Genomic DNA, 25,798 nt, shown 5'->3' with positions numbered 1-25,798 from the left:
CCATGAAAAGACATTGCAAATTTGCCAGTGGTATCTGCCTAGTGCCTACAACCAAAAATGTCAAGAAACTTCCAAACAAGGATCAAAATATCATATCAGGTGTATTGTATCCATATTGGTGCACCCAGATACACATAGTTACACTGATAGTAAGTTTTTAAAAGTTTTAACACTTTGGGATGATCCTTGGCATCCCTTTAATGCTTAAACATAAAGTGTTAAAAAAAGTAAAAAAAAAAAAGATATAATCGGTGAAATTGATATGCACTACTATTTTGATCCTTGCTCCCAAATATTGGGGGCCAATGGGTAGGAGATTAGTAGATGGAAGGTGGGCTCTCCACTCGCCTCACAGAGAAAGCACATATGTGGTGAGATGCAGCAATTAGGCCTATTTCATCATGTCCAGCTTGCCTAAACTCAAAAAAAAAAAAAAAGGTTCAAGATCCAGTACAACAATCCTTCAACAAAAACTCAAGGTGGTTCTAGCTATTTGTAAATTGTTATAGTGGAAAATTTATTTCAAACAGAGGTGATACTGTGGTTTGGAAACATACTAGCAATGGTAGTTTCTCTCCTCCTAAATCTCGAGGGAGAAATGCACTTTTTTCTAACATCTGGAACAGTGAAATTCCCCCTAAGATAAGCTTCTTAGTTTGGAGACTGGTGAAAAATAAACTACCTCTTGATGACAATTTCCAGAAGCTGGGTGTGCCATTGGAATCCTCTTGTAACTGTCAGTATACAAAAAATTGAGAATGGAGATCATGTCTTTGTGAGGGGGTGCTGGCATCCAAGTGTGGAGACATTTCAGTGATATTTTTGTCTTCCCAAGATGCCGGGTAGAGAATGTTTCCGACGTCTAAATAGATAGCTGGAAAGCAATAAAAGGAGAATGGAGAACAAATTCTGCTACTGAGGTTATGTGATTAGGGTGGTGGAATGATGGCTTGGTGAGTTACTCCTTACAATAAACTTGAATCTGAACTTCCTAATGAAGAGTCAATCCAGCTGATCAGAATGGTATTAATCTCAACGTGAGGAATGTATGGAGGATGAAATCTGTGTGGTGGATAAGAGGATTCCACCTACACCAACTTGTTTTACTCTTAATATTGATGGAGCTTCTAGAGGTAACCCTGGTGAAGGGGGTGGGGGGGAGGGAGTCTTCAGGGATTCTTCAAGAAAATTTCTGTTTGCTTTCTCTAGTTATTATTGGGTGGTGACAAGTATGGAAGTCAAATTAAAAGTCTTGCTACATGATTTAACTACAGCCCAATCTCAGGGTTTCCTTAACATTGAACTTCTCTCAGATAATATGGTCTTGGTTAACTTGGTAAAGGGCAAGCCGAGAGTGAGGTGGGACCTTAGGTATATTTTCCTGGCATTGTGGATCTCCTGAACTGGTTCTCTTCTCTATCTCTCATAGTAAGCAAATAAGGTGGTGGATGCTCTCGGACTCTTGCCAATGAAGCTTGTGATACTAGAGAAGACGGGCAATATTGAACATGCACAAACTTACCAGCGACTGCTTTTCAAGCTCTACAAGATGACAACATGGGACTTCTGTATTTGAGCAAAACACATCTCACAAAAAAGCATGTAAACGAGCAATGCTCAATTGATTCTCCCTCACTATCACAGATGGGGCAGATATTATCAACCACCACCCTTTGCTAATTGGTCAGTGACTGCTAGAGGACTATGCATGTCTCTCCAAAAGAAATGCTGCTTCTTGGGGGCATTTGGAACTTTCGAAAAGGAAGCTCAATGGGATTTGGATAACTGAGCTACATTCCTATTTAAAGAATCATTTTCACTCTCCTTAATGGAAAAATGATCCAGTCTAACAGAAAAACGACCTTTACTATAGTAGAAGATCAAGACTGTAATCAGTCTTGAATCCTAATAGGTTTTAGGTTTACAAAACAGAAGAAAAGGAGAGAAAAGGAGAGAGAATAGAAGAGAAACAGGAGAACACAAGTGGTTGAAAGGAAGGACAGATTCTTACAAATCTGCCGCCACCACTTTCTTATTATTTATAGGTTATGTTTAGTACATAATGGAAAGGACACATCTGCCCTTAGTACTTACATAATAAATAAAGTAAATAAAAGCTGAAATAAATAACAACTGAATTAACAAACTGACACTACTATAACTGGAACAAACAACTACACATGCTGTGCTACGAACACAGCGGGGACCACTGCAGTGGGGCCAATGGGGCCCACATCAGTGTTCTCTACACTCCCCCTCAAGTTGGGAGTAGATATCTATCATTCCAACTTGGATAGGTTTGTGTCTAACTTCTTCCTTGGTACAACCTTGGTGATGATATCCGCGAGCTGCATATTAGATGTGATGTATGGAAGACACACTTCTTGTGATGTGACCCTTTCTCGCACAAAATGTCGATCAACTTCGATATGTTTAGTTCTGTCATGCTGCACTGGTTGTGGGCTATATTAATAGCTGCCTGATTATCACAATGCAACATTAAGGGCTTTTCATAGGCAATACCCAACTCTTCAAGTAGTGATCTCAGCCACAAGATTTCAGCCACTCCATTAGCCATTGACCTGTATTCCGCTTTAGTACTGGAGCGGGAAACAACACTCTGCTTCTTACTCCTCCAAGAGACAAGGTTACCTCCCACAAGGGCACAATATCCAGAGGTAGACCTTCTGTCATCAACACTCCCAGCCCAATCGGCATCTGTATAGACTTCCACCCTCATGTGATTATTGTTCTTGAGCAGTATACCTCTACCTGGGCATCTCTTCAAGTATGCTAATATTCTCTCTGCCGCAAGAAGATGAGAAGTTCTAGGGGAGTGCATGTACTGGCTAACAACACTAACTACATAGCTAATATCCAGCCGAGTGAGGCAGAGATATAGGAGCTTTCCAACCAACCGTTGGAACATAACTTTGACTTCAAGAGGCTCCCCTCCCTCTGCACTAATCTTGTGATTTTGTTCGATGGGTGTATCAGTCGGCTTAACATCCAACTTTCCAGTTTCTGCCAACAGATCTAGAACATATTTTCTCTGAGAGATAAAAATCCCCTGCTTGGATCTAGCAACCTCAATACCCAAAAAATACCGTAGTGCACCAAGATCTTTCACCTCAAACTCTTGATGGAGTCGTTTGAGGGACTCAATCTCATGACTGTCATTTCCTGTCACCACAATATCATCAACATATACTGCAAGTAGTGTCAGAGAGGACTCCACCCTTTTGATGAATAGTGTATGATCTGATTGGGCCTGTACATAACCAAACTTTCCAAGGGCTAATATGAAGCTATCAAACTAGGCTCTAGGTGACTGCTTCAAACCATACAATGCCTTGTTCACTCGGCAAACCTTCTTACCTGTCTCTATATCATAGAATCCAGGAGGCAACTGCATGTAAACCTCTTCCTGTAAGTCTCCATTCAGAAAGGCATTTTTAACATCCATCTGAAACAGGGGCCAAGAATGATTTGCTGCAAGGGATAACAGAACTCGGATGGTGGTCATCTTGGCTACTGGGGCAAAGGTTTCCAAGTAGTATACCATAAGTCTGAGTGAACCCCTTTGCAACCAACTGGGCTTTGTACCTTTCAATAGAGCCATCAACATTATGCTTCACAGTGAACACCTATCTGCATCCCACTGGTTTCTTTCTTTTTGGTGGGTCAACCACTGCCCAAGTATTATTCTTCAACAGGTCATCCATTTTGACTTGCATTGCATCTTTCCATTCTGGAACTGATAAGGCTTCTTGCACTGTTCTTGGAATAGGGACATTGGCAATGGAAGTGAGATAGGATCGGTAAGATGGAGACAAACGATCATAGGATAAGAACTGTGCGATGCTGTGAGCTGTAGAGGTGGTGCAATGTCGTTTCCCTTTGCGAATGGCAATGGGGAGATCAAGGTCATCCACAAGAGCGGAAGTGGCAACAGTGAGAGGTATCTCAGTAGGCTCTGGATCTGGAGCCGCAAAAGGAACTGGAGCTAGCCGGGACTGCCAATGACTAGGATCAACCTACCTGCATCGCATGTGATAGACTCTCAACTCCGGCTCCCTCTGACCACCCTCACCACTACAACCTTCATTATCCAGTGGAATAGGTAAAGTAATAGCCCCACTCAAAACAGCCCCACTTCTACCAGCCCCACTTCCACTCTCACTGCTCTCCCCCTGAGGAAAGAAACTCAAAACAACCCCACTTGCACTCTGACTGCTCCCCCCTGAGAAAAGAAACTCAAAACAACCCCACTCTCACTACTCTCCCTCTGAGGAGAAACCCTGGGATAATAGGGTGTCTCCTCAAAGAAGGTGACATCCATGGAGACAAACCGTTTCCCTAAAACCGGATCATAGCAGCAATAACCCTTTTGAGTTTGTGCATAACCAAGGAAAATGCATTTGGGGGCCTTAGGTTCAAACTTGGAATGATGAGGCCCGAGAAGCTGAACGAAACAGGTACAACCAAAGGTTTTAAGGGGAACAATGAACAACTCCTCGTCTAGGTATAGAAGGGAAAAGGGGGTTCTCATATCAAGAACTCGGGAAGGAACTCGATTAATGAGATAAATTGCCGTGAGGATAGCATCACCCCAAAAGCGAATAGGTACATTGGAGGTAAACATAATGCTTCTAGCCACCTCCAAGATATGCCTATTCTTCCTTTCGGCAACACCGTTCTGCTGTGGTGTACAAGGGCAAGTGCTCTGGTGAATAACTCCATGGATAAGAAGGTAGGAGGTCAATGGCTGAGCAAAGTATTCGTTTGCATTATCAGATCTAAGGACTTTGATTTTGGTCCCAAACTGAGTGAGAACCATCTGATGGAAGTTTTGGGTCAGAGTAGGAACCTCATCCCGAGAACGCATAAGATAGACCAAAGAAAAACAGGTATGGTCATCAACAAACAGTAGAAAATATCTCTACCCACCCATAGAAGAGATATGATATGGCCCCCAAACATCAGTATGCACAATATCAAAAGAGGAATTACTCCTTTTGTTACTTAAAGAATAAGAGGTTCTACAATGTTTGGCAAACTCACAACTCTCACACCTCAACTTTGATAACTCAACAGACTCAAATAAAGCAGGAAACAGACTCTTCAAAGACTTAAAAGACAAATGACCTAATTGGTTATGCCAAAGCATAACCGAACTCACAGACTGGGAAACAAAAGACTTCTTATCCGCTAACTCCTCCCGACGAGAAACCTCTCCAAGCAGATAGATCCCGTTCGTCTCACGGCCAGTCCCAATCACCTTCCTCATCTCCAAATCCTGAAAAACACATCGGTCAGGGAAAAAGGTTACTGAACAGTTCATGTGTTTGGTAATACTACTAACTGAAAGCAGGTTAGTATCAAGCTTAGGAACATGCAAGACAGAAGATAAAGAGATAGTATTTGATAGCTTGATGTCCCCCTTGCCCGAAATGGGAACAAGAGAGCCATCAACAATGGATACTCTATCTCGGCCAGAGGACAAGTGATAAGAAGTGAACAAAGATGGCAGGCTAGTCATATGGTCAGATGCACTTGAATCTATTACCCAACAGTGGTCATTATTACCTGGAGTTGTAGCATGGTAAGTTGAGGCTCGAGTATTTGAATGTGCAAATGCAGATGTGGCAGGAGCTGATGGTAACTGAGATGGCTGAGCTGAACTCCCAACTTCCTTTTCCAACTGTATGAGGGCAGCCCGAACAGCAGTTAAAGTCTCTAGGGATGTGCCTGATGAGGATGCTGAATCAGTGTTCACGGCCACATGAGCATTACCCTTCTTATTTCTTAGTTTTGCTGGTGTTAGTAAACCCTAGTGGATTCTAGGGTTGAAGTAGAGAAGAAGAAAGAAAAGAGAAAGAAGAAGAAGTAAGAAAGGTTCGGCCAGACTAGAAGAGAGTCAAAATCACCCTTCCCTAGCTGACCCACTTTTATTTATTCAAAAACATAGAGTTACAGGAAAGACCATTTTGTCCCTCATAGAAGATGGGACACATAACTTAAACACAGATACAATAGACCTTTCACTCTCAAGAAAGATAATCCAGAATGACCAAAATACCCCTGACTCGAGCATTCTAACAACTGGGACCAAGTGAGGATGTAGCTTCCAACAAGTATCTTTTGTGTGCTTGGGTTTCTTGCAATGTTCACATACCAGATCCCGTTTATCTTCCTTCTTCCGGTCCCTTTCTGAGTCATCTCCTGGCTTAGGTTTAATAGCTGTCAAGGCTGGGAAAGAGGGCTGAGGCTGCATCATGACTTTCCTCCTGGTCTCTTCACTATGCACTAGGGAGTATGCTTGCGAAAGGGTCACACTATCTCTTGTCAATATCTGTTGTCGCACAATGTCATATTCTGAATTCAAACCAATCAGAAACTCAAATACCCTATTTGTCTCGACTTGCTTTCTTTGAGTCTGTGCATCTTTGGTACTCTCCCACTCAAGGGTCTCTAGATGGTCAATTTCATGCCACAAGGATTTTAAGGTAGAGAAGTAGACAGAAATTGGCTTCTCTCCTTGTTTAAGGCTGTTCACCTCACACTTCAGTTCATAGGCTCTGGCAACATTAAGGGGTTGGGAATAAGTTTCTTTCACAACATCCCATATCTCTTTGGCCGTCTTTGCCCACAAGTAATTTCGGCTGATATGTGGTTGCATAGAATTACACAGCCACGCCATAACCAAATAGTTCTCTTGAACCCACTAGGTGTATGTTGGGTCCTCCTTGGAAGGTTCTTTCACATCTCCTAAGAGGTAACCCAGTTTTCCCCTTCCTCCAATAACCATCATGGCTGATTGAGCCCGCTCCAAATAATTTGACCCATCAAATCTCATAGTTGTAATCTGAAACCTGGTTTTAGATACACTACCATAACCGTGGTTTCCAAACCTACTTTCTCCTTGACCCTTAAACTCCATCTTTGATCAAGATTCAGTGGCTACAAACTGTTAGAGTCACTATACCAGAAAACAAAGTCAAACAAGCAGGTCTGAAAACTGATTCGAAACCAACACAAATCTGATCTGGAACCAACCCAAATCTGATCTGAAATCAATCGCCTATCACTATATAGGCAAGGAATCAATTCAAATCTTATCTGAAATCAATCGGCATGCACAGTACCAGGCAGCCTGTCAATCTGAGATGCTATTTTCCGAAATCACTACTGTGGGGCCCACTGCCATGAGAGCAAAATTAGGGTTTCAACTGTGGGTCTGAAATAAGTGCTCAGCTGCACTCTCCAAGCAGTCCGCACAAGTGGGACTTGTCGTAGGGCAATATGAAACCCTAAAAACTAATCACCTCTGAGAGGGAAGGGGTTCGGCCCAACAGTCAAACCCTAGAAACAAACTTAAACACAGTTCGACAAGTCAAACCCTAGAAACAAACTTGAACACAGTTCGACCCCTACTTCTAGATAGGTCCAACCCATGTCGACTGATTGCAGTCTTTGAAACTCAATAAAAAAACTTACTTATGTACCTTGGTTTACTATCTTCTAGGTTTACTTGAACCCTAACCTTCGCTGCTTCTTCCTGATTACCAACTCTCTGCAAGCTGCGGCAAGTCTTCAACTGCTGCGAACCTCTCCTGGTAATCTCCAAGATTCAGCCACCGAATACTTCTTCAAAGCTTCCAGCCCTAGGTAGTCCTAATGTGGTCGACTGGACTAGACACACATGAGAAGCCCTAGATAGGCTCCGATACCAAGTAGAAGATCAAGACTGTAATCAGTCTTGAATCCTAATAGGTTTTAGGTTTACAAAACAGAAGAAAAAGAGAGAATAGAAGAGAAACAGGAGAACACAAGTGGTTGAAAGGAAGGACAGATTCTTACAGATCTGCCGCCGCCACTTTCTTATTATTTATAGGTTATGTTTAGTACATAATGGAAATGACACATCTGCCCTTAGTACTTACATAATTAATAAAGTAAATAAAAGCTGAAATAAATAACAACTGAATTAACAAACTGACACTACTATAACTGGAACAAACAACTACACATGCTGTCCTACGAACACAGTGGGGGCCACTGCAGTGGGGCCAGTGGGGCCCACATCAGTGTTCTCTACAATTATTATAAATCCACTGGCCAAGTAAATCTTACTAACTTTATTTTAAAATTTTCATTTGCTTCAAAAGGAAGAAATCATCTGTTAATAACATTTGAATCCCAGCATCTATTGATTTGGTCAATCAGATTTCCTTGAATGGGGAACCAGAACCCGTCTTAGGTCCAATGATTCTGAATCTCTCAATGGTTGGGATCCATGGAAATTCCAGATACTTACATTTCTCTCCAACATTTACTTTCCACACAACCCCTTTCAAAAGGACTCTCTACCCACAAGAAGACTCTTCCACCCTCAAGACCCACTATTACTTGTCATCCAGGAAATCTTATTTTTTAACTACTTGGCTTCCATAATTTGAGACCCTAAGGACTGAGGGTTGTTAATAAGCCGCCACACCTGCTTAGCAAGTAGAATTTTGTTAAAGACAAATGGGACACAAAACCCCTGCCCACCATCCTGTTTGTTTTTAGAAACAGATGACCATTTGATCTGACAAAGTTTATTGTCATTTTTACCACTTCCATTACCAAACTTTGGAGGACTGATGTCTTTGTGCAAATGGACAAAATTTACCAAGCAAGTTGCTTCTTGTGGAGCAGGTGGTGCAATGCCTTTGTGATATGCTAATGGTTGAAAGAAGATGTTGAGAATAGAATTTGTGCAGTTTTGAAGCTCAAAATAAGAAAAATCAAGGATACATTGAACATGCGAAGGATTTGGCTGGTATCCATGTCAAATGGATGAATTTTGTGAACTTAGCAAGTCACTTTATGTGAATCAGGCGGTATAAGGCCTTTGTGATATACACTAAATGGTTGGAAGAAAGGGCAGAGAATAGTATTTATGTTCTATTGGAGCTCAAAGGGAGAGAGAGTGCGGGATGGGGCATATAGAAGAATTAATGAGATGGGTCTCTAGAAGCAAATGGAATAGGCAGAGGTTGGGGTGGGGGTTGGTTAAGGGTGATGCCTTTGACAACCCAATCCCATCTACCCAATCTGGACCTAATGTGAAAAATGGAAGTCCAGTGCATGAGGCTCCTGCCAATGCAGGGTCTGGGGAGGGACAGATGTATGCAGCCGTACCCTGGCACATACAGAGAGGCTGTTTCCAAGATTTGAACCCTGGTCACCCAGGTCGCAATGGAGCAACCCAACCATTGCACCAAGGCCCACCCTCAACCTGGACCTAACGTGCTGCACTTATAATTGCATATTCTTGTATGTTATATGGATATATGTATTGATTTATGTAAACAAGAATGCTTTGTTTTAGGGGATTGAGGTTTGACTGTTGCTTTTCTAAAATATTTCTGTAATATGATGTCCGTCTCATTTGCCTATATAGTATGTGTGCTTACATTGGTATGATAGTGTGTATTTTGCAATTAGAAGATTAGGCTGGGTTAGGGTCAAGAACCTTGTGGTTGAGAATCGGGTTGGATGAAAGATAGGATTAATTTTTGAACACACTGAGTTGGGCCTGGCCCAAGTTGCAACTTTGTTGATATGTGATGATGAATTAACCTTGAATTTAATGTTGAGTTGGTAATTTACTATAATGTAGGTTGTATCTATGATGTTTTTATACAATTGAGCCTATGTAGGTCTTGAACATAAAACTATTAAAGGATATAAACCTTTATGCTAATAACCTGATGGTCTAACCAATTCAACTAATGAGCTTTTTGAACTATTTTGTTTCTCAAAGTTTAAATTTGCATATTCTTTTAATTAATTTTATTTTGATTTTTCCCAAATGTGATTCTTACTTAAGTTCTGCTTCTCACTTTTAAATGGAGCTTTTGCCATTTTTCTGTTTTGGGCTTTGATATTCTTTTGGGTGTGCCTTATGTTTTTGGCTCTCTCAATTATGTTGGCTTTGGATGGTCCTCTGGGTCCTTTTTGTGTAGATTGCATGTTTGCTACACCTTGCTGGGTGTCTGGGTTCTACTCTCTCTCTCTCTCTCTGTCTTTCTCCCCCCCTCTCCCTCTAACTCTTATGAAAATTTGCCTTTGCATTTTGTTTGTTGGAGCAGACATATGTGATAAGCAAAATGCAAAAGCTGTCTAAGGAAGGCTTGCAACGTACTGACAAGAGAATTGGTCTCATGAATGAAATATTGGCTGCCATGGACACTGTGAAGTAAGCTATACACTCATACGGATGTTCTTTTCATTTTGAATGGAGTAAGCTAGTTCAAGTAATTATTCTGATTTTTTATACTGATAATGCCTCAGATGTTATGCCTGGGAGCAGAGTTTCCAATCTAAAGTTCAAAGTATTCGAGATGACGAACTTTCATGGTTTCGTAAAGCACAACTTCTAGCAGCGGTAGGGAAGCGAATACAAAGTACAATTTTGAAATGTTTCCAGCCATTCTATTGTCATGCTTACATGAATGACATTTCTCTAGGCAATTATACTCGTGATTAGAGGCAGAACCAGGATGCTTTCCTTGGAAGGGGCACCAATTAGAAATTTCTGGAACTTTGATGGTGTCTACCTTACATATCATAAAGTTCTATTTTGGGTTTTTCAAATTTTTTTGGGGTATGCCCCCAGCACCCATTTGGTTCACTCCTGTTCTTGACTCAAGTCCTCTTTATTCATTGTGCACCTTCTCATCAAATCTGAAACATACATTGACAGTGTTCTGCATCCTGAACATTTGCAGTGTAATGATTATATAAGAAAAGTGGTATTCTGGATGTGTCAAGCATTTAGTGTCTATATCCTGTTCCATGCAGATTGATGATATGTTCCACATGTAAATTACAAGCCAGGGGTTTACTATCTTATCCTTTATTGTTGTGCTGATGACCTGTTGACTTATTTTGCAGTGTAATAGTTTTATACTTAACAGCATCCCGGTTGTGGTTACGGTGGCTTCTTTTGGGGTGTTCACCTTGCTTGGAGGGAATTTGACACCTGCTAGGGCATTTACATCGCTGTCACTTTTTGCAGTCTTGCGGTTCCCCTTGTTCATGCTTCCTAATTTAATAACACAGGTGCTGTTTTTTTCTCTTTCTTATTAGAGTATCATGTCCCATAGAGATAGTTCTATATTCTTAAAATCATTTCAGTCACAATGGAACATTATTCATTTTCCACTGTCAGTTGATAAAATTACTTCCTTTCTGCCTACCTTATGTAATTTGTTACATGAAGATAATAAATTTAAGGGATGGGGTGGGTGAAGCAGATTGGGGTTCTCTTCTCCTGCCTTTTAGTTAGAAATTTGGGCTGGTTTGGTGTTCTTGGGTCTGATAGAACATATTAAATCATTTTTTTGGTGGAGTAGGATTCAGTGGGGAAGAAGCCTGACTTGGAGGAGTGGCCTACTAGAGTGATGACATGGAAACCGTCAAAAAGTGCAGTTACTACAGATAGATCAATTGCTGCAACATGAAGTGCAGTTAGCTAAATCTCTAGATCTATTATTAATTCTTTCCAGGGAGAGATACCTTATCTGAATGGACATTCGTTAGAAATGCAGTTTTTTTTGGGTGGGGGTGGGAGGAATTTCATAGGGAGGTTGGTGAATTTTATAGTTGGGACAAGGCTTAGTTAAGTTGAGGGTTGCAGGAATGCCAATAGAAAAGAAGTCTTGCAAGAAGTAGGGATTGAAGTAGAGGTGATAGTGGTAAGAAGCGAGTTATGGTTATTGTGGTACATCCAAAAATCAAAGCCAGGCAGCACTCTTTTCTTTACATCAAGAACTTGCTGGCTAAAAGCTGCTATCTGATATATTATGTACCACGATTACAAAAATAGGTGAAAATGAGAATTTGAACAACTTCTCTTTTTTTATTGATAAGCAACTTTAAAAAGATTTATTAGAACTTAAAAAGATAATAGTGCAAGAAGTTGTTAGAGATAGCACCCAATACAGCAGAGAGCCCCACTACCCAACTAACATTGAGCCCAAAACAAATGATGTCTATGCTAGACAGTTTTGTACGCCCTTAGCTTCAATCAGAATGATATACTTTATGAGTTTATTGTAAATGAATAAAAGTGCATATCTAATCTGTCCATAAAAGTGTATTTGGCCAGGCCTTGTAACAAAGGCTGGGCTGAACCCATGTGGCTGATGTGTAGATCAATGTTTGGGTCCCACGCCATACAAGGAAGCCCAACTGGGTAGCAGTTAGGAAAGTTAAGTGAGCACATAAGCTTAATGGGCCTAAAGCCCATTTTGAGTTGGACTTATATGGGCGAATTTTGAGATGGATCAGTAGATAGGATAGGTTCTTAACCCTATCCACTCAGAGAGTCCAGATCTGAATATGATTCAGATCTAGAAACCTCCTAATGAGATTAGGAGAAGGCTGATCTAATCTGCAGATAAGATAAGGGTTTATCCTTATCACCTAAAGAGATGTCTGATCCAAATGTGATTTGGATCAGCAACTCCTAATTGGATTAGGAGTTGATCTCTTAGGGTTTCAAAAGAAGGGGGCGACGGCCTTTAGAAGAATGACATAATCAGATCCTCTTCAGAGCTGAAATCAGAGAAAAAAGATTTCTGCAAAGACCTTTCTTGTCGCCTCCTTGCAGCCGCCAGACATCCAATTCGATCTCCAGTTGTGGGAGAAGTCAAGATTCGATCTTGACATCGATTCTTTGAGAAAGAATTGATAGGAAGCTGTGCTCACGTGCCATCCTGCTGTTTCTTGCGAAGGACAGAATTCTTTGAGAAGAATACTACTGATTCTGCTCCATCTTGCACTGCGCCATTTTCAGTGGGAGCAGTCTTTGGATCCTTCCTTGGGCGTGAACACCTTTGTTGGGGATACTATTTCTCCATATCAGGTATAATCCTCTCCTACTCCTTTTGGTTCAGATCTGGTTCAGTTTATGGTTCAAGAATGATCATTGAAAATATGATTTTTTAAATAGGGAATGCGATTCCCAGTTGAAGGGAGATAAAAATTTTTGAAAATCGCCCCTTTATTCCGCAAGATTTGGGCGTCCGTACGATGGATCTCTCATCCCTTCAGTGGTATCAGATCCATGGTTCAAATCTTGAACCAATTTGTTTCAGATCTGAACCTGCGCAAATTGGCAGAAGGCGTTCTACCCGATTTGCGCAGATATGGGTTTTGGGAAATTTGTTCCCAAAATTAATGGGCGAATAATCTGAAAATAATTTTATATAAATCTGATTATTGTTTAGAATTGTTCTTTATGATTTTCTTGATTTATGGGCTATTCGTACAAGAGGAGATCGAAATCTTGATTTGCGCAGGGAACTTGCGATTTTGCAGATTATGGATTATTTTGTTACATTTGGTCTGTAAAATAATTTTTTAATTTTATTTTTTAGACAAAATGTATAGGTATTCGATCTGATGTAATTATTTATAGAAATTAGGATTTCTATTTATTTTATTTTGGATCGAAGATGGTGGCACAGAAAAGGAGAACTCGTAGAGGAGATATCGCAGATGGGATAATCGCTATTTGCGATTTGCAGCTTGTGAAACTGCAACTTGTGACCTAACCTCTGTTTTGTAGGAAGGATTGTGCGAACAGCCTTGATAAACTGATTCTTGGTTGTTCTTTTATCAGTATTTAATTTTAGATTATTTTCTTGAATTAAAGATTTAATTAAAGATCAAACCCTAGACCCATTATTTTCTTGAATTAAAGATTTAATTAAAGATCAAACCCTAGACCCATTCGAACCAAGATTGGTTCAAATTGTTTGGACCGAATCTAGGGTTTAGTCAAGGCTGAAAGTTAGCCCTAATTTTCCCACTAATGGGCCTGAGGATTGATGTTTAATTAAATGGTTAATTCGGCCCAACCTGTAAAGGCCCAGTTTTAAATAGTCAAAACTGCTAAAAGCCCACTTAACTCTTAAAGCTATATGAGCGGCACCAATCAACCCCTAATTCGGCCCATATACCTAGATAATATTAATGGTTAATATTATGGATTTAAAATGGGCTTCAAATGGGCTTTACAGATAATTAATTGATTGGATCAATTTATCCTTGCATGTGGTGCATGGATGTGTGATGTGCTACGTACATGGGCCATAAGTGCTTGGCCCATGCTCAATCGACAGTGGCTCTTGCGCACACATTGGATGACCTCCCTCAGTGGTGGGCCCCACACCTCATCAATAGGTTACGTGCGGAAACCTAGCCGATTTAGGTCCACCGAAATCTGGCTTTATGAAAGTCAATGGGAGCTACTTTGGTTTGACCTAGATCAAACTAGGGCGTAATTAACTGATCCCTCTAGCTAATATGAGTGCATGTGATAGGGAGATTCATATGATGAACTCTCTAAAAGCCTTTCATCATTAACATGAGGATGGACCCTTCAGTAATGAGGAAACACACCAGAAAATGGACTATCCGTTTGTTGTTGGGTTTGTTTGAGTGTTTCATAAGATGATAGGGGCATCATAGACCGATGTGGGAGGGGATTCACCAGAAAATGGAAACTCTCTCACGGTACCTTGGCGTTCACGAATATGATGGGTAAGCACTCACTGAACAGAAAGGTTTACCTAAAAACGGCTCTGAACCTTGTTTGATAGAGGCCAAAGGGAAAACTCATATGATGAGTGGATATGATCATTCACAGAAAGGTGGTGGGGTTATGCATCTGAAACAGTTGGCTCCATGCACCCGATGTGATTTCCCACATTTTCAGAGACAACCCGTAGTCTCTGTCACTGAGAAAGGAGGGAAATCTCAGAGATGAATAAATGGAAATGGAACGTAGATTAAAATCCATATCTATGAAATGAACATGAATCAAATTAGGTTGTGGACTGATGTTTGCTCTTTTATCAGAAAATGTCAAATGGACAATTTGCAAAGTTGCTTGATGACAACTAGTTGAAGGACCCAAACTATGCCGACTGGTACAGGAACCTTATGCTGGTCCTAACTTCTGAAAAGTTAGATAAAGTGGCAAAGAATCCTGGCTCGGAGCGTCTGAGTGATAGGGCTTCTGAGGTCCGAAGGAGAGACTATCAGGAATGGGAGGAGAAAAACTCCCTTGCCCGGTGTTACATCATTGCCTCTTTGGACAACCCAATACAGAGGCAGTTCGATCAGATCGAACTTGCCAATGACATATTGGACAATCTCAGGACGATGTATGAAAAATAGAATCGTTCTACTTGACAAAAGGTCTTGAAACAGTTCATGACCGCACAAATGTCCAAGGGCCAACAAGTTCACGCCCATTGTCTTCAGATGGTGGATCGAACTTGCCAAGGACATATTGGACAATCTCAGGACGATGTATGAAAAATAGAATCGTTCTACTTGACAAAAGGTCTTGAAACAGTTCATGACCGCACAAATGTCCAAGGGCCAACAAGTTCAGGCCCATTGTCTTCAGATGGTGGGATACATCAACGAGCTGGAGGATCTTGGATCCGGGATAGACTTTGCGACATAGATAGATGCTATCCTTAATTCGTTGCCCCCTTCCTTTAATCCGTTCATCATGAACTATAACATGAACAAGCTGTATGTCAGCTTGCAAGAGCTCAGCAATATGTTGCAAAGAGCTGAAGAACTGATTAAAAAGGATGAGCCTGTAGCTATGCTTGTTGAAACTAGCAAGACAGGCAAGAGAAAGAGGAGGCAAAGAAGCCTCAGAAGAAAGCCACTAAGGGCAAGAAGCAGAAGAAAGACAAAGCATCGGATGCCTGTCACTTTTGCAAGAAGACCGGCCACTAGAAAAGGAACTGTCCTGCCACCTGGAATCCAAGAAAGGTAATTTCGAAACTTGTGTTATAGAAACCAATTTATTGGTAGCTTCTGCGTTCTGGTGTATTGACTCCAGGGTTTCAACTCATGCGTGTAACTCATTGCAGGGGTTCAAGGTAAGCAGAAGGTTGAGTGAAAGAGAAGTCACACTCTTCTTGGTGACTACTGCAACTGTTGCAGCCGCGGTCATAGGAACCGTGGAATTACTTTTTACAGAAAGAACTATTGTACTGAAAGATTGCCTTTATGTACAAACTTTAAGGATAAATTTGATTTCTGTTTCAAAACTGTGTGCATATGGTTATTCTGTCTTCTTTAGTAATACGATTAACATTAAAAGAAATAACAGATTCATCACATACGGGGAACTGAAGAACGGTCTCTATGTTGTACATCCTTTTCTAGAAACTAACATAACCGCAACTACGTCGGTTGAAATCCCCAAGAAGAGAGCTCGTGATATAGTTAATCCTACGTGCCTGTGGCATTACCGACTTGGCCATATCGGTGTTGACCGAATCACAAGGTTGGTAAAGGATGGTCTTTTTGATTTTCTAACTGTAGAAGATCTTCCCACTTGTGAGCATTGCCTGCAAGTCAATATGACGAAACGGCCATTTAACGGTGAGCCTGAAAGATGTGCAGGCACACTTGACCTTTTACATAGTGATGTGTGTGGTCCCCTGAGTGTTAGGACACGGAATCAACACGTGTATTTCATCACCTTCACCGATGATTTTTCACGATATGGTTACGTGTATCTAATGAGACACAAGTCAGAATCCTTTGAAAAGTTCAAAGAGTTCAGACAAGAGGTCGGGAAATAGTAAGGGAGAGAAATTAAAGCCCTTCGATCAGATCGAGGTGGCGAGTATCTCTCTGACGAATTCAGGGACTACTTAAAGGAAAATGGGATAGTATCACAATTAGCTCCTCCTGCTACACCACTACTTAACGGTGTTTCAGAGAGGAGGAATAGGACCTTATTGGATATGGTCCGGTCGCTTCTCATACACTCAGAGTTACCCACATCCTTTTGGGATTACGCATTAGAGACAATGATTTATGTGCTGAATCGGGTTCCGACCTAAACGATTCCGAATAATCCATATGAACTTTGGACCGGAAAGAAACCAAGTGTCAGACACTTGAAGATTTGGGGTTGTCCAGCACACGTTAAAAGAACGAGTGCAGACAAGCTGGAATCCAAGACCACCTGTTGCCTATTTTTAGACTACTCAAAAGTCTCTGTAGGTTAATTATTCTATGACCCAAGTTAGCAGAAAGTGTTCTGCAATCGAAATGCACAATTCTTGGAAACTGATTATATCCTGGACACCCATCGTCAGGAAGTTGTTCTTGATGAGGAGAGCTCAGGAGCAGGGGGAAATGTCCCGCAAGTTCTGGGTAGTGACCAACCTAGAAGATCCACTCGGGTATCCAAGCCACCAGTTCGTTATGGTTATGACCAAGATAGTTACCTGGTGGAAACCTTGACTAGTGAGGAGGATCCCGTGACTTATGCGGAAGTTATGTTGGACATAGATTCCTAGAAGTGGGTGGAGGCCATGAGAGCAGAGATGGACTCAATGGAGACCAATGGAGTCTGGACTCTAGTAGATCTGCCATCCGGGGTAAAAGCAATCGGTTGCAAATGGATTTACAAGAGGAAGAAGGGCCCCGATGGTAGGGTTGAGACCTTCAAAGCTCGTCTGGTGGTGAAAGGGTACACTCAGAAAGAGGACATCGACTATGAGGAAACCTTTTCGCCTATGGCCATGCTTAAACCCATTAGGATCCTATAACTGTAGCAGCATACCATGATTATGAGATTTGGCAGATGGATGTCAAAACTGCATTCCTGAATGGAGATCTTACTGAAGATATCTACATGCAGCAGTTGCAAGGCTTCATTGCTGCAGGTCAAGAAAACATGGTATGTAAACTTAATAGGTCCATTTATGGACTTAAGCAAGCTTGTAGAAGTTGGAACATCCGTTTTGACTCTGCTGTCAAATCGTTTGACTTCAAGCAGAATCCGGATGAACCCTGTGTCTACAGGAAGTGCAGTGCAGATAAAGTTACCTTCTTGGTTCTGTATGTAGTTGACATTCTACTCATTGGGAATGATGTAGGGTGTTAACTACGGTGAAAGTATGGCTTTCACAGCAATTCTCAATGAAAGATCTTGGAGAAGCCTCCTATATACTGGGTCTTCGACTCTATAGAGATAGATAGAAGCGGATAATAGGATTATCCCAATCTACTTACATTGACAAAATAGTCAAAAGATACAACATAGAGAACTCCAAGAAAGGAAATGTTCCTTTTAGGCACGGAGTCACTTCTCCAAGAAGATGTCTCCCAAGACTTCTGAGGAGATTGATGGCATGAAAGACGTTCCCTATGCCTCTGCCGTAGGGAGCATCATGTATGCCATGCTGTGCACTCGTCCTGACATTGCTCAGGCAGTGAATGTAGTAAGCATATTTCAAGCCAACCTAGGGCATGGGCACTGGACTGCTGTGAAAAACATACTTAACTACCTTCGAAAGGCAAAAGAGTTTTGTCTAGTATTCGACGGTAGCTCACTACAGATCCAAGGGTATACAGATGCCGATTTCCAGTCGGATCTAGATGATAGAAAGTCTACATCTGTATATGTTTTCACGATAGGATCGTGTGTTGTTTGCTGGAAAAGTAGTAAACAGGTGTCCACAGTAGACTCCACGACAGAGGCCGAGTACATTGCCGCAAGTGAGGTTGCCAAAGAAGTCGTGTGGATGAAGAAGTTCGTCCACGAGTTGGGGGTAGTTCTGTCCAGCACATCACCCATCCCATTGTTGTGTGACAACAATGGAGCCATTGCTCAGGCTAAGGAGCCACAAGCCCACTGAAAGTCGAAGCACATCGAGAGGAAGTTCCACGTACTGCGGGAGATTGTTGGTAGAGGGGACGTCCTGATTTAGAAGGTAGCGTTAGCGGAAAATGTAGCAGACCCATTGACAAAGCCACTATCACAGAAAGTGTTTGAGAAACACGTGGAAAGCATGGGACTTCGGCTTGTACCTGATTGGACCTAAGTGCAAGTGGGAGCTGTTGGACAGTTTTGTATGCCCTTAGCTTCAATTAGAATGATGTACTTTATGAGTTTATTGTAAATGAATAAAAGTGCATATTTGATTAATGTTCCCTTGGTATGTTTCTGTGTAATACCTTTAAACTGGATACTTAGTGAGACTCGTGTTAGTTTAGAATGTACACAGCCAGTGGGTCGGTCTGGGGAGACCTATCCTGATAAAGCTGAAATTGTTGTGCCACCAAGTCGGTTGGGGTGGCCTGTTTCAGTTGCCAGTGTGAGACCCTAGGCACATACAGTGTAGAATTAATTGAATCTATGAACTGGACGAAATTTCTAGTATTGCCCTGGACCTTGGAGATTGATGGTCAAAACTGGGAAGTTACACTTGACCCTAGACTCGATTATGATACTGCACTAGGTGTTGGATTGGGCTGTCTTTGATGTACTAATTAGTGAGATCCTTAGCCGGGTCAAAACCTGGGCATGTTGGGACAATCTGAGAATTCATCTGAGTGGGTGATCATAGTGACAAGATCAACCCCTTTGTCAGACAAAGGTAATGATCGGGGATGCACTCTCACTGATGGAAACCAAGACTGCCGGCAGTCGATTTCAATCGTTGAGATTTGTTTTGCAAAGTATATTTTATATGAGATATAAAAGTATATATATTATGGTTTCTAAAATGTTTGCAAGAAGGTTTTAATTCTCGGGATCCATATAAGCAGAGACTTTAACAATGTTCCTTGTAGTGTATGATCATTATGGGTTGAGAGGTTAAGTGTAAGACCATTGAGGATAATACCTGATGGGCTAATCTTGCATCTGCCCACAATCCCTGGGTGTTACAAGGTGGCTTGGCCAAGGGACCACTTAGGGTAAGTGTTGTGCCCATAGAGCCCATTTGATGGGTTTTTGGGGGTGCACTGTCCATAAAAGTGTATTCGGCCAGGTCTTGTAACAAAGGCTGGGCTGAACCCATGTGGCTGATGTGCAGATCAATGTTTGGGTTCCACGCCATACAAGGAAGCCCAACTGGGCAGCAGTTAGGAAGATTAAGTGAGCACATAAGCTTAATGGGCATAAAGCCCATTTCGAACTGGACTTATTTAATAAGTAAAATGTGGGCGAATTCTGAGATGGATCAGCAGATAGGATAGGGTCTTAACCCTATCCTTTCAGAGATTCCAGATCTGAATATGATTCAGATCTAGAAACCTCCTAATGAGGTTAGGAGAAGGCTGATCTAATCTGCAGATAAGATAAGGGTTTATCCTTATCACCTACAGAGAGGTCTGATCCAAATATGATTTGGATCAGCAGCTCCTAATTGGATTAGGAGCTGATCTCTTAGGATTACAAAAGTAGGAGGGGGTGGCAGCCTTTAGAAGAATGGCATAATCAGATCCTCTTCAGAGCTGAAATCAGAGAAGAAAGATTTCTGCAATCCCTGCAAAGACCTTTCTTGCCGCCTCCTTCCTGCAACCGCCAGACATCCAGTTCGATCTCTAATTGTGGGAGAATTCAAGATTCGATCTTGACATAAGTTCTTTGATAAAGAATTGATAGGAAGTTGTGCTCACGTGCCATCCTGCTGTTTTTGCGAAGGACAGAATTCTTGGAGAAGAATACTGTTGATTCTACTCCATTCTGCACTGCGCCATCTTCAGTGGGAGCAGTCTTTGGATCCTTCCTTGGGCGTGAACACCTTCGTTGGGGATACTATTTTTCCGTATCAGGTATAATCCTCTCCACTCCTTTTGGTTCAGATCTGGTTCAGTTTATGTTTCAAGAATGATCATTGAAAATATGATTTTCTAAATAGGGAATGCGATTCCCAGTTGAAGGGAGAAAATTTTTTGAAAATCGCCCCTTTATTCCGCAAGATTTGGGCGTCCGTATGATGAATCTCTCATCCCTTCAATCTATTCAGTCCTTGTTTTGCTAAGCCATCTGCCAAACCATTAGCAGACCTCTTACCCATCTTAACTGGATTTGCATGTCTTGATAGCATCTTGAACTGCCTGAGATCGTTTCTTTATTGCCATAATACCCCATCTCTTTTTTTTTTTCTCAGCCAGTCTATGACTATTTTAGAATATCCTTTTACTATTAATCTAGTAATCCCCATTTCCTTGGCTTTTTGCACCCCAACAATAGCCGCCAAGAGCTCAGCTCTCACTGAACCACCCTAATTACACCCCAATTCCGGAGGGACCAGGATTACCGCAACTACTTCCATCAAAGTTAAGTTTCACCCAGCCTTTACTTGAGGGCGACCAAACCTGCAAGACCTTCTAATTTTTAGGAGTAGAAAAAGCAATCGATCTCCAATATCGGAAAAAGTCCTCCACTTAAAAATCAGATAATAGCTTCAAAATCCTTACCCAATGAGAAACTCTAACAATAACAGTCTCCAAGATTACTTGTTTCTTTCTTTATTCTCAAAAAATTCTGAAGTTCATTTCTTCCCACATAGTCCACATTATTGCTGCTCTCGCACACTTCCACAAAATTCTGCCTCTTCTTTTTGTGCATCTCAAGAAGGATGGAAGAGGCTTTCCAAACTAGCAAGAGGGCTCCACCTGCAACCAATGAGAGAGCAGAACCATTCCTAGATATGACAAGAAAAAGGGCAGGAAATAAAGAGATGGAAAGCTCTCTCACCATTCAACTTACACAAAATGCACCAATTGGGAGACAAACACCAATTTGTCCTTTTCTTTTGCAACAAAACACCTGTGTTGGTGCTTTCATGATAAGCTTCCCAACAGAAGGCACTAACTTTTGGGGGGACAGGGGCATACTTGACTTATTTAACAGGGAAAGGATGGGAAGGGGGAGAGACCACTAGTGAAGAGAAAAAGGATTTACAAGTGAAAGAGGGATTGAGATTCTACAATCGTCTATCTTACCCAGACTCATCAAAAACCAAGTTATCCAAGATATTCACACAGAAGGAATTTTAGATTCTCTTAGGTTTCTCACAAACCCCAAGTTCCAACCGTTCCTTGGCTAAGAAGAAGACCCAAGAAATTAGAAACAGGACAGTGTCTCCTCTTACTCTTGAAGATCCTGCTAATTCTTTCCCGCCAAAGATCCCAGCAGATGATGAAGGATACGTATGTCATCTACATACAGAACCAGGAATGTAACCTTATCCCCACTAGTCTTCCTATAAATACAGGGTTCATCCGGATTTTGCTCAAAGTTAAACTATTTGATAGTAGAGTCAAACCGGATGTTCCAACTTTTAGAAGCTTGCTTCAGTCCATATATGGATCGGTTAAGTTTGCATGCCATGTGTTCCTGACCTGCAGCAATGAATCCTTGCGGTTGCTGCATATAGATATCTTCAATAAGATCTTCATTCAGGAATGCAGTTTTGACATCCATTTGCCAAATCTCATAGTTATAGTATGTTGCTACAGCTAGCAAGATCCTAATAGACTTTAGCATAGCCACCGGTGAAAAGGTCTCCTCATAGCCGATTCCCTCTTTCTAAGTGTACCTTTTCACCACAAGACAAGCTTTATAGGTCTCAATGTTAGCATTTGGGCCCTTCTTCCTCTTGTAAATCCAGTTGCAACCAATTGCTTCCGCATAAGTCGTGGGATCCTCCGCACTTATCGTGGCTTCCACCGAGTAGCTTTCTTGGTCATAGTTGTAACGAACTGGAGGCCCAGATACCCGAGTAGACCTTCTAGGTTGAGTATTTGAAGCTTATGAAACATCTCCCACTACTCGGGCTCTCCTCATCAAGAACAACTTCTTGCTAAAGATTCTCCAAGATGTAATTTTCTTCTAAGAAACAGGCATTTGGACTGCAAAACACCTTTTGTTCTTTCGGATCATAGAATAGGTAACCTATAGAGTCATTGAGGTCACCTACAAATAGGTAGCGGCTGGTCTTAGATTCCAATTTGTCAACACTAGTTCTTTTAACATGTGTTGCACAACCCCAAATCTTCAAGTGTCTCACACTTGGTTCCATACCAGTCCAAAGATCATTGGGTGTCTTCGGAATGGATTTGGTTGGAACCCAGTTTAGCACGTAAATCACAATCTCTAATGCGTATCCCTAAAATGATGTAGGTAATTTTGAGTGGATGTGAAGTGATTGGACCATATTGAATAGGGTCCAATTCCTCCTCTCTAACACACCATTTAATTGTGGTGTAGCGGGAGAGGTTAATTGTGATATTATCCCTTGTCCTTTAAGTAGTCATTGAATTTGTCAGAGAGATACTCACCACGTCGATTTGATCGAAGGGCTTTGATTTCCCTCCCTAAATGTTTCTTGACTTCTTGTCTGAACTCCTTAAACTTTTCAAAGGATTTAGACTTATATCTCATTAGGTACACATAACCATACCGAGAATAATCATTGGTAAAGGTATGAAATAAACATGCTGATTACGTGTCCTAACATTCAGGGGACCACATACATCAGTATGTATCAAGTCAAGTGCCTGTAGATCTTTCAGGCTTACCGTTAAATGGCCGCTTTGTCATCTTATCTTGCTGAATCCCTTGAATGTCCAAGCAGCCAATAGAGAATATAAATCCTTTTGGCATCATCAATTGGACACCAAATAACTAAAAGAAGTGTAACCTACAACTGTGGGTTATTCTGCAATTGATAAACATTGAGCTGCAAATTCTTCTTCCTGGAAGAATGGTGGGATCCATCATATGGATGCCAAAAGGGTGCGGAATTGGGTGGGGCGAATTTCAAAATATTCCTACCTTTCTTCCAACTGGGAATCATATTCCCTGATTTTAGAATCAATATTCAAGGATATACTTGACCCAAAACCGAACCAGATCTGAACCAAAAGGAAAGGGAAGGATTATACCTGATACGGAGAATCAGTATCTTCCAACGTTGGTGTTCACGCCCAAAGAGAGGTCCAAGATCTGCTCCTGCTGAAGATGACACATCAATGGTGGAACAGAACTAGTAGTGTGCGTCCTACGCACCGAACACTTCACAAGAATTCGTTGGAGACTATGAGCACCGAACTGAATCAATCTTTCAGCAAAGACTGATATCAAGAACTCCTTGATCTTTCCCTCTCAAAGAGATCAAATCTTGCAGTGAGTGGCGGCAACTAGAGGAGAACTCTAGAGATGAAGTTGGCGAATACTGCTTTTCTTCAATCTGGAGTATCTGAGATCCTATCTCAATTCGCAGGAGGTTGTTCTGCTAAAACACTTGGTTCGAATTCCGTTTTTTCTCGTTAGGGTTTCTCCTCTTTCTTCTTGATTAAGAAATCTCCTAATCCTATTAGGAGTTATCCCAATCCAAATCTGTATTTGGATAGGGGATAATCTTAATCCTATTTGTAGATTAGGTTAGCCTATTCCTAATCTTATTAGGAGATTACCAGATTCAAATCTCATTTGAATTTGGTCTCCAAGAGTGGATAGGGTTAAAACCCTAATCCTTTTAGCTAACCCTTATCTCAGATCCGCCCTGTAAGTGGGTGATCATATCAGCCTCAGTTCGAAATGGACTTTAGGCCCAATAAGTATTAAGTGCTCAATTAGTTTCCAAACTTCTGCCTAGTTGGGCTTTTTTGTATGGTGTGGGACCCAAGCATTGATCTACACATCAGCCACAAGGGTTCGACCCAGCCTATGTTACAAGGCCTAGCCGAATTCATTGGAAAGTCTAGTGAACCCCCTGAGCCCATCACCTGGACCCTATGGGCCCAACACTTATACTAAGTGGTCCCTGGGCCAAGCCATCTTATAAAAACCCAGGGACTACGGGCAGATGCAAGATTAGCCCATCAAGCATTACCCTAAATGGATCCCGGGAATTAAAACACTACCCGACAAGAGATGACCTCTCCCTCGGTTGCAAGGAGCAGTGCTTCACTCTCTACTTACATGGATCCCGGGAATTAAAACCATTTGCAAACATTTTGAAACCGTACATATCTATATATCATATATATAAAATTTGCAAAACAAAATTCCAACGATTGAAATCAACTGCTGGCAATTTGGTTTCAGAGAGAGTGCATCATCGATCATTACCTTTGTCCGACAAAGGGGCTGATCCTGTCACTATGATCACTCACTTAGATGAATTCTCAGACTATTCCAGCATACCCCCGCTAAGGGTCTCACTGATTGGTATATCAAAGACAACCCAATCCGACACCTAGTGTAGTATCATAATCGAGTCTAGGAGTCAGGTGTAACTTTCCAGTTTTGCCCATCTATCTCCAAGGTCTAGGGCAATTCTGGAAATCTGGTCCGGTTCAAGGATTCGAGTAATCCCACACTGCATGTGCCTTGGGTCTTACCCTGGCGGCCGAGACAAGCCACCCCAACACTTGGCGGCACACGAGTGTCAGCCTTGGCAGGATAAATCTCCCCAGATTTATCCAACGGCTGTGAATGTTCTAAACTAACACGAGTCTCATTAAGTGTCCGGTTTAAGGGTCTTACACAAATATATCACACAACATGAATCAAACTTGTACTTTATTTATTTACACTAAATGTCGAAAGTACATCAAATCTGATTGGAGCTAAGGGCATAAAAAACTGTCTAACACTTCCAAGGAGCATAAACAACATTTATTAGCCAGCTTGACCGCTAACCTTTAGCTGGTCAAATATAATTGGCTGTTTGCACTGGTGTTGAATCCTTTAATGGGGCCACTGGCTTCAGCTTGCCAATCAACCTGGTTGGTGTTTCCACCACTATAATGAACAAAAAGAAGGGGGTCCCTTGCCTAAGGCCTCTCTCCCCCTCAAAGTAATCTTTCAGGGATACATTTATGAGGATTGGAAACATAGCCATTGATAAGCAAGCTGAAACTCACCCTCTCCATTTAGTGCCAA

General features: G+C 41.5%; 1 protein-coding gene across 1 annotated transcript in view; it reads left to right on the top strand.

The window, feature by feature from the left end:
- Positions 1–25,798, top strand: part of LOC148865894 (ABC transporter C family member 2-like) — a 110,489-nt gene that overhangs the window by 45,730 nt on the left and 38,961 nt on the right. The window contains exons 14-16 of the mRNA XM_088976396.1: positions 10,143–10,249; positions 10,345–10,438; positions 10,948–11,115. Of these exons, the coding sequence (XP_088832522.1) occupies positions 10,143–10,249; positions 10,345–10,438; positions 10,948–11,115 (369 nt within the window). The remainder of the gene's footprint in view (positions 1–10,142; positions 10,250–10,344; positions 10,439–10,947; positions 11,116–25,798) is intronic.

This window comes from Nelumbo lutea, chromosome 3 (assembly GCF_056320005.1).
Source record: "Nelumbo lutea isolate HS-2025 chromosome 3, American lotus-T2T, whole genome shotgun sequence".
Lineage (NCBI taxonomy): Eukaryota > Viridiplantae > Streptophyta > Magnoliopsida > Proteales > Nelumbonaceae > Nelumbo > Nelumbo lutea.
The sequence above is the reverse complement of the archived record's forward strand: the minus strand, read 5'-3'. Positions and strand labels throughout refer to the sequence as shown.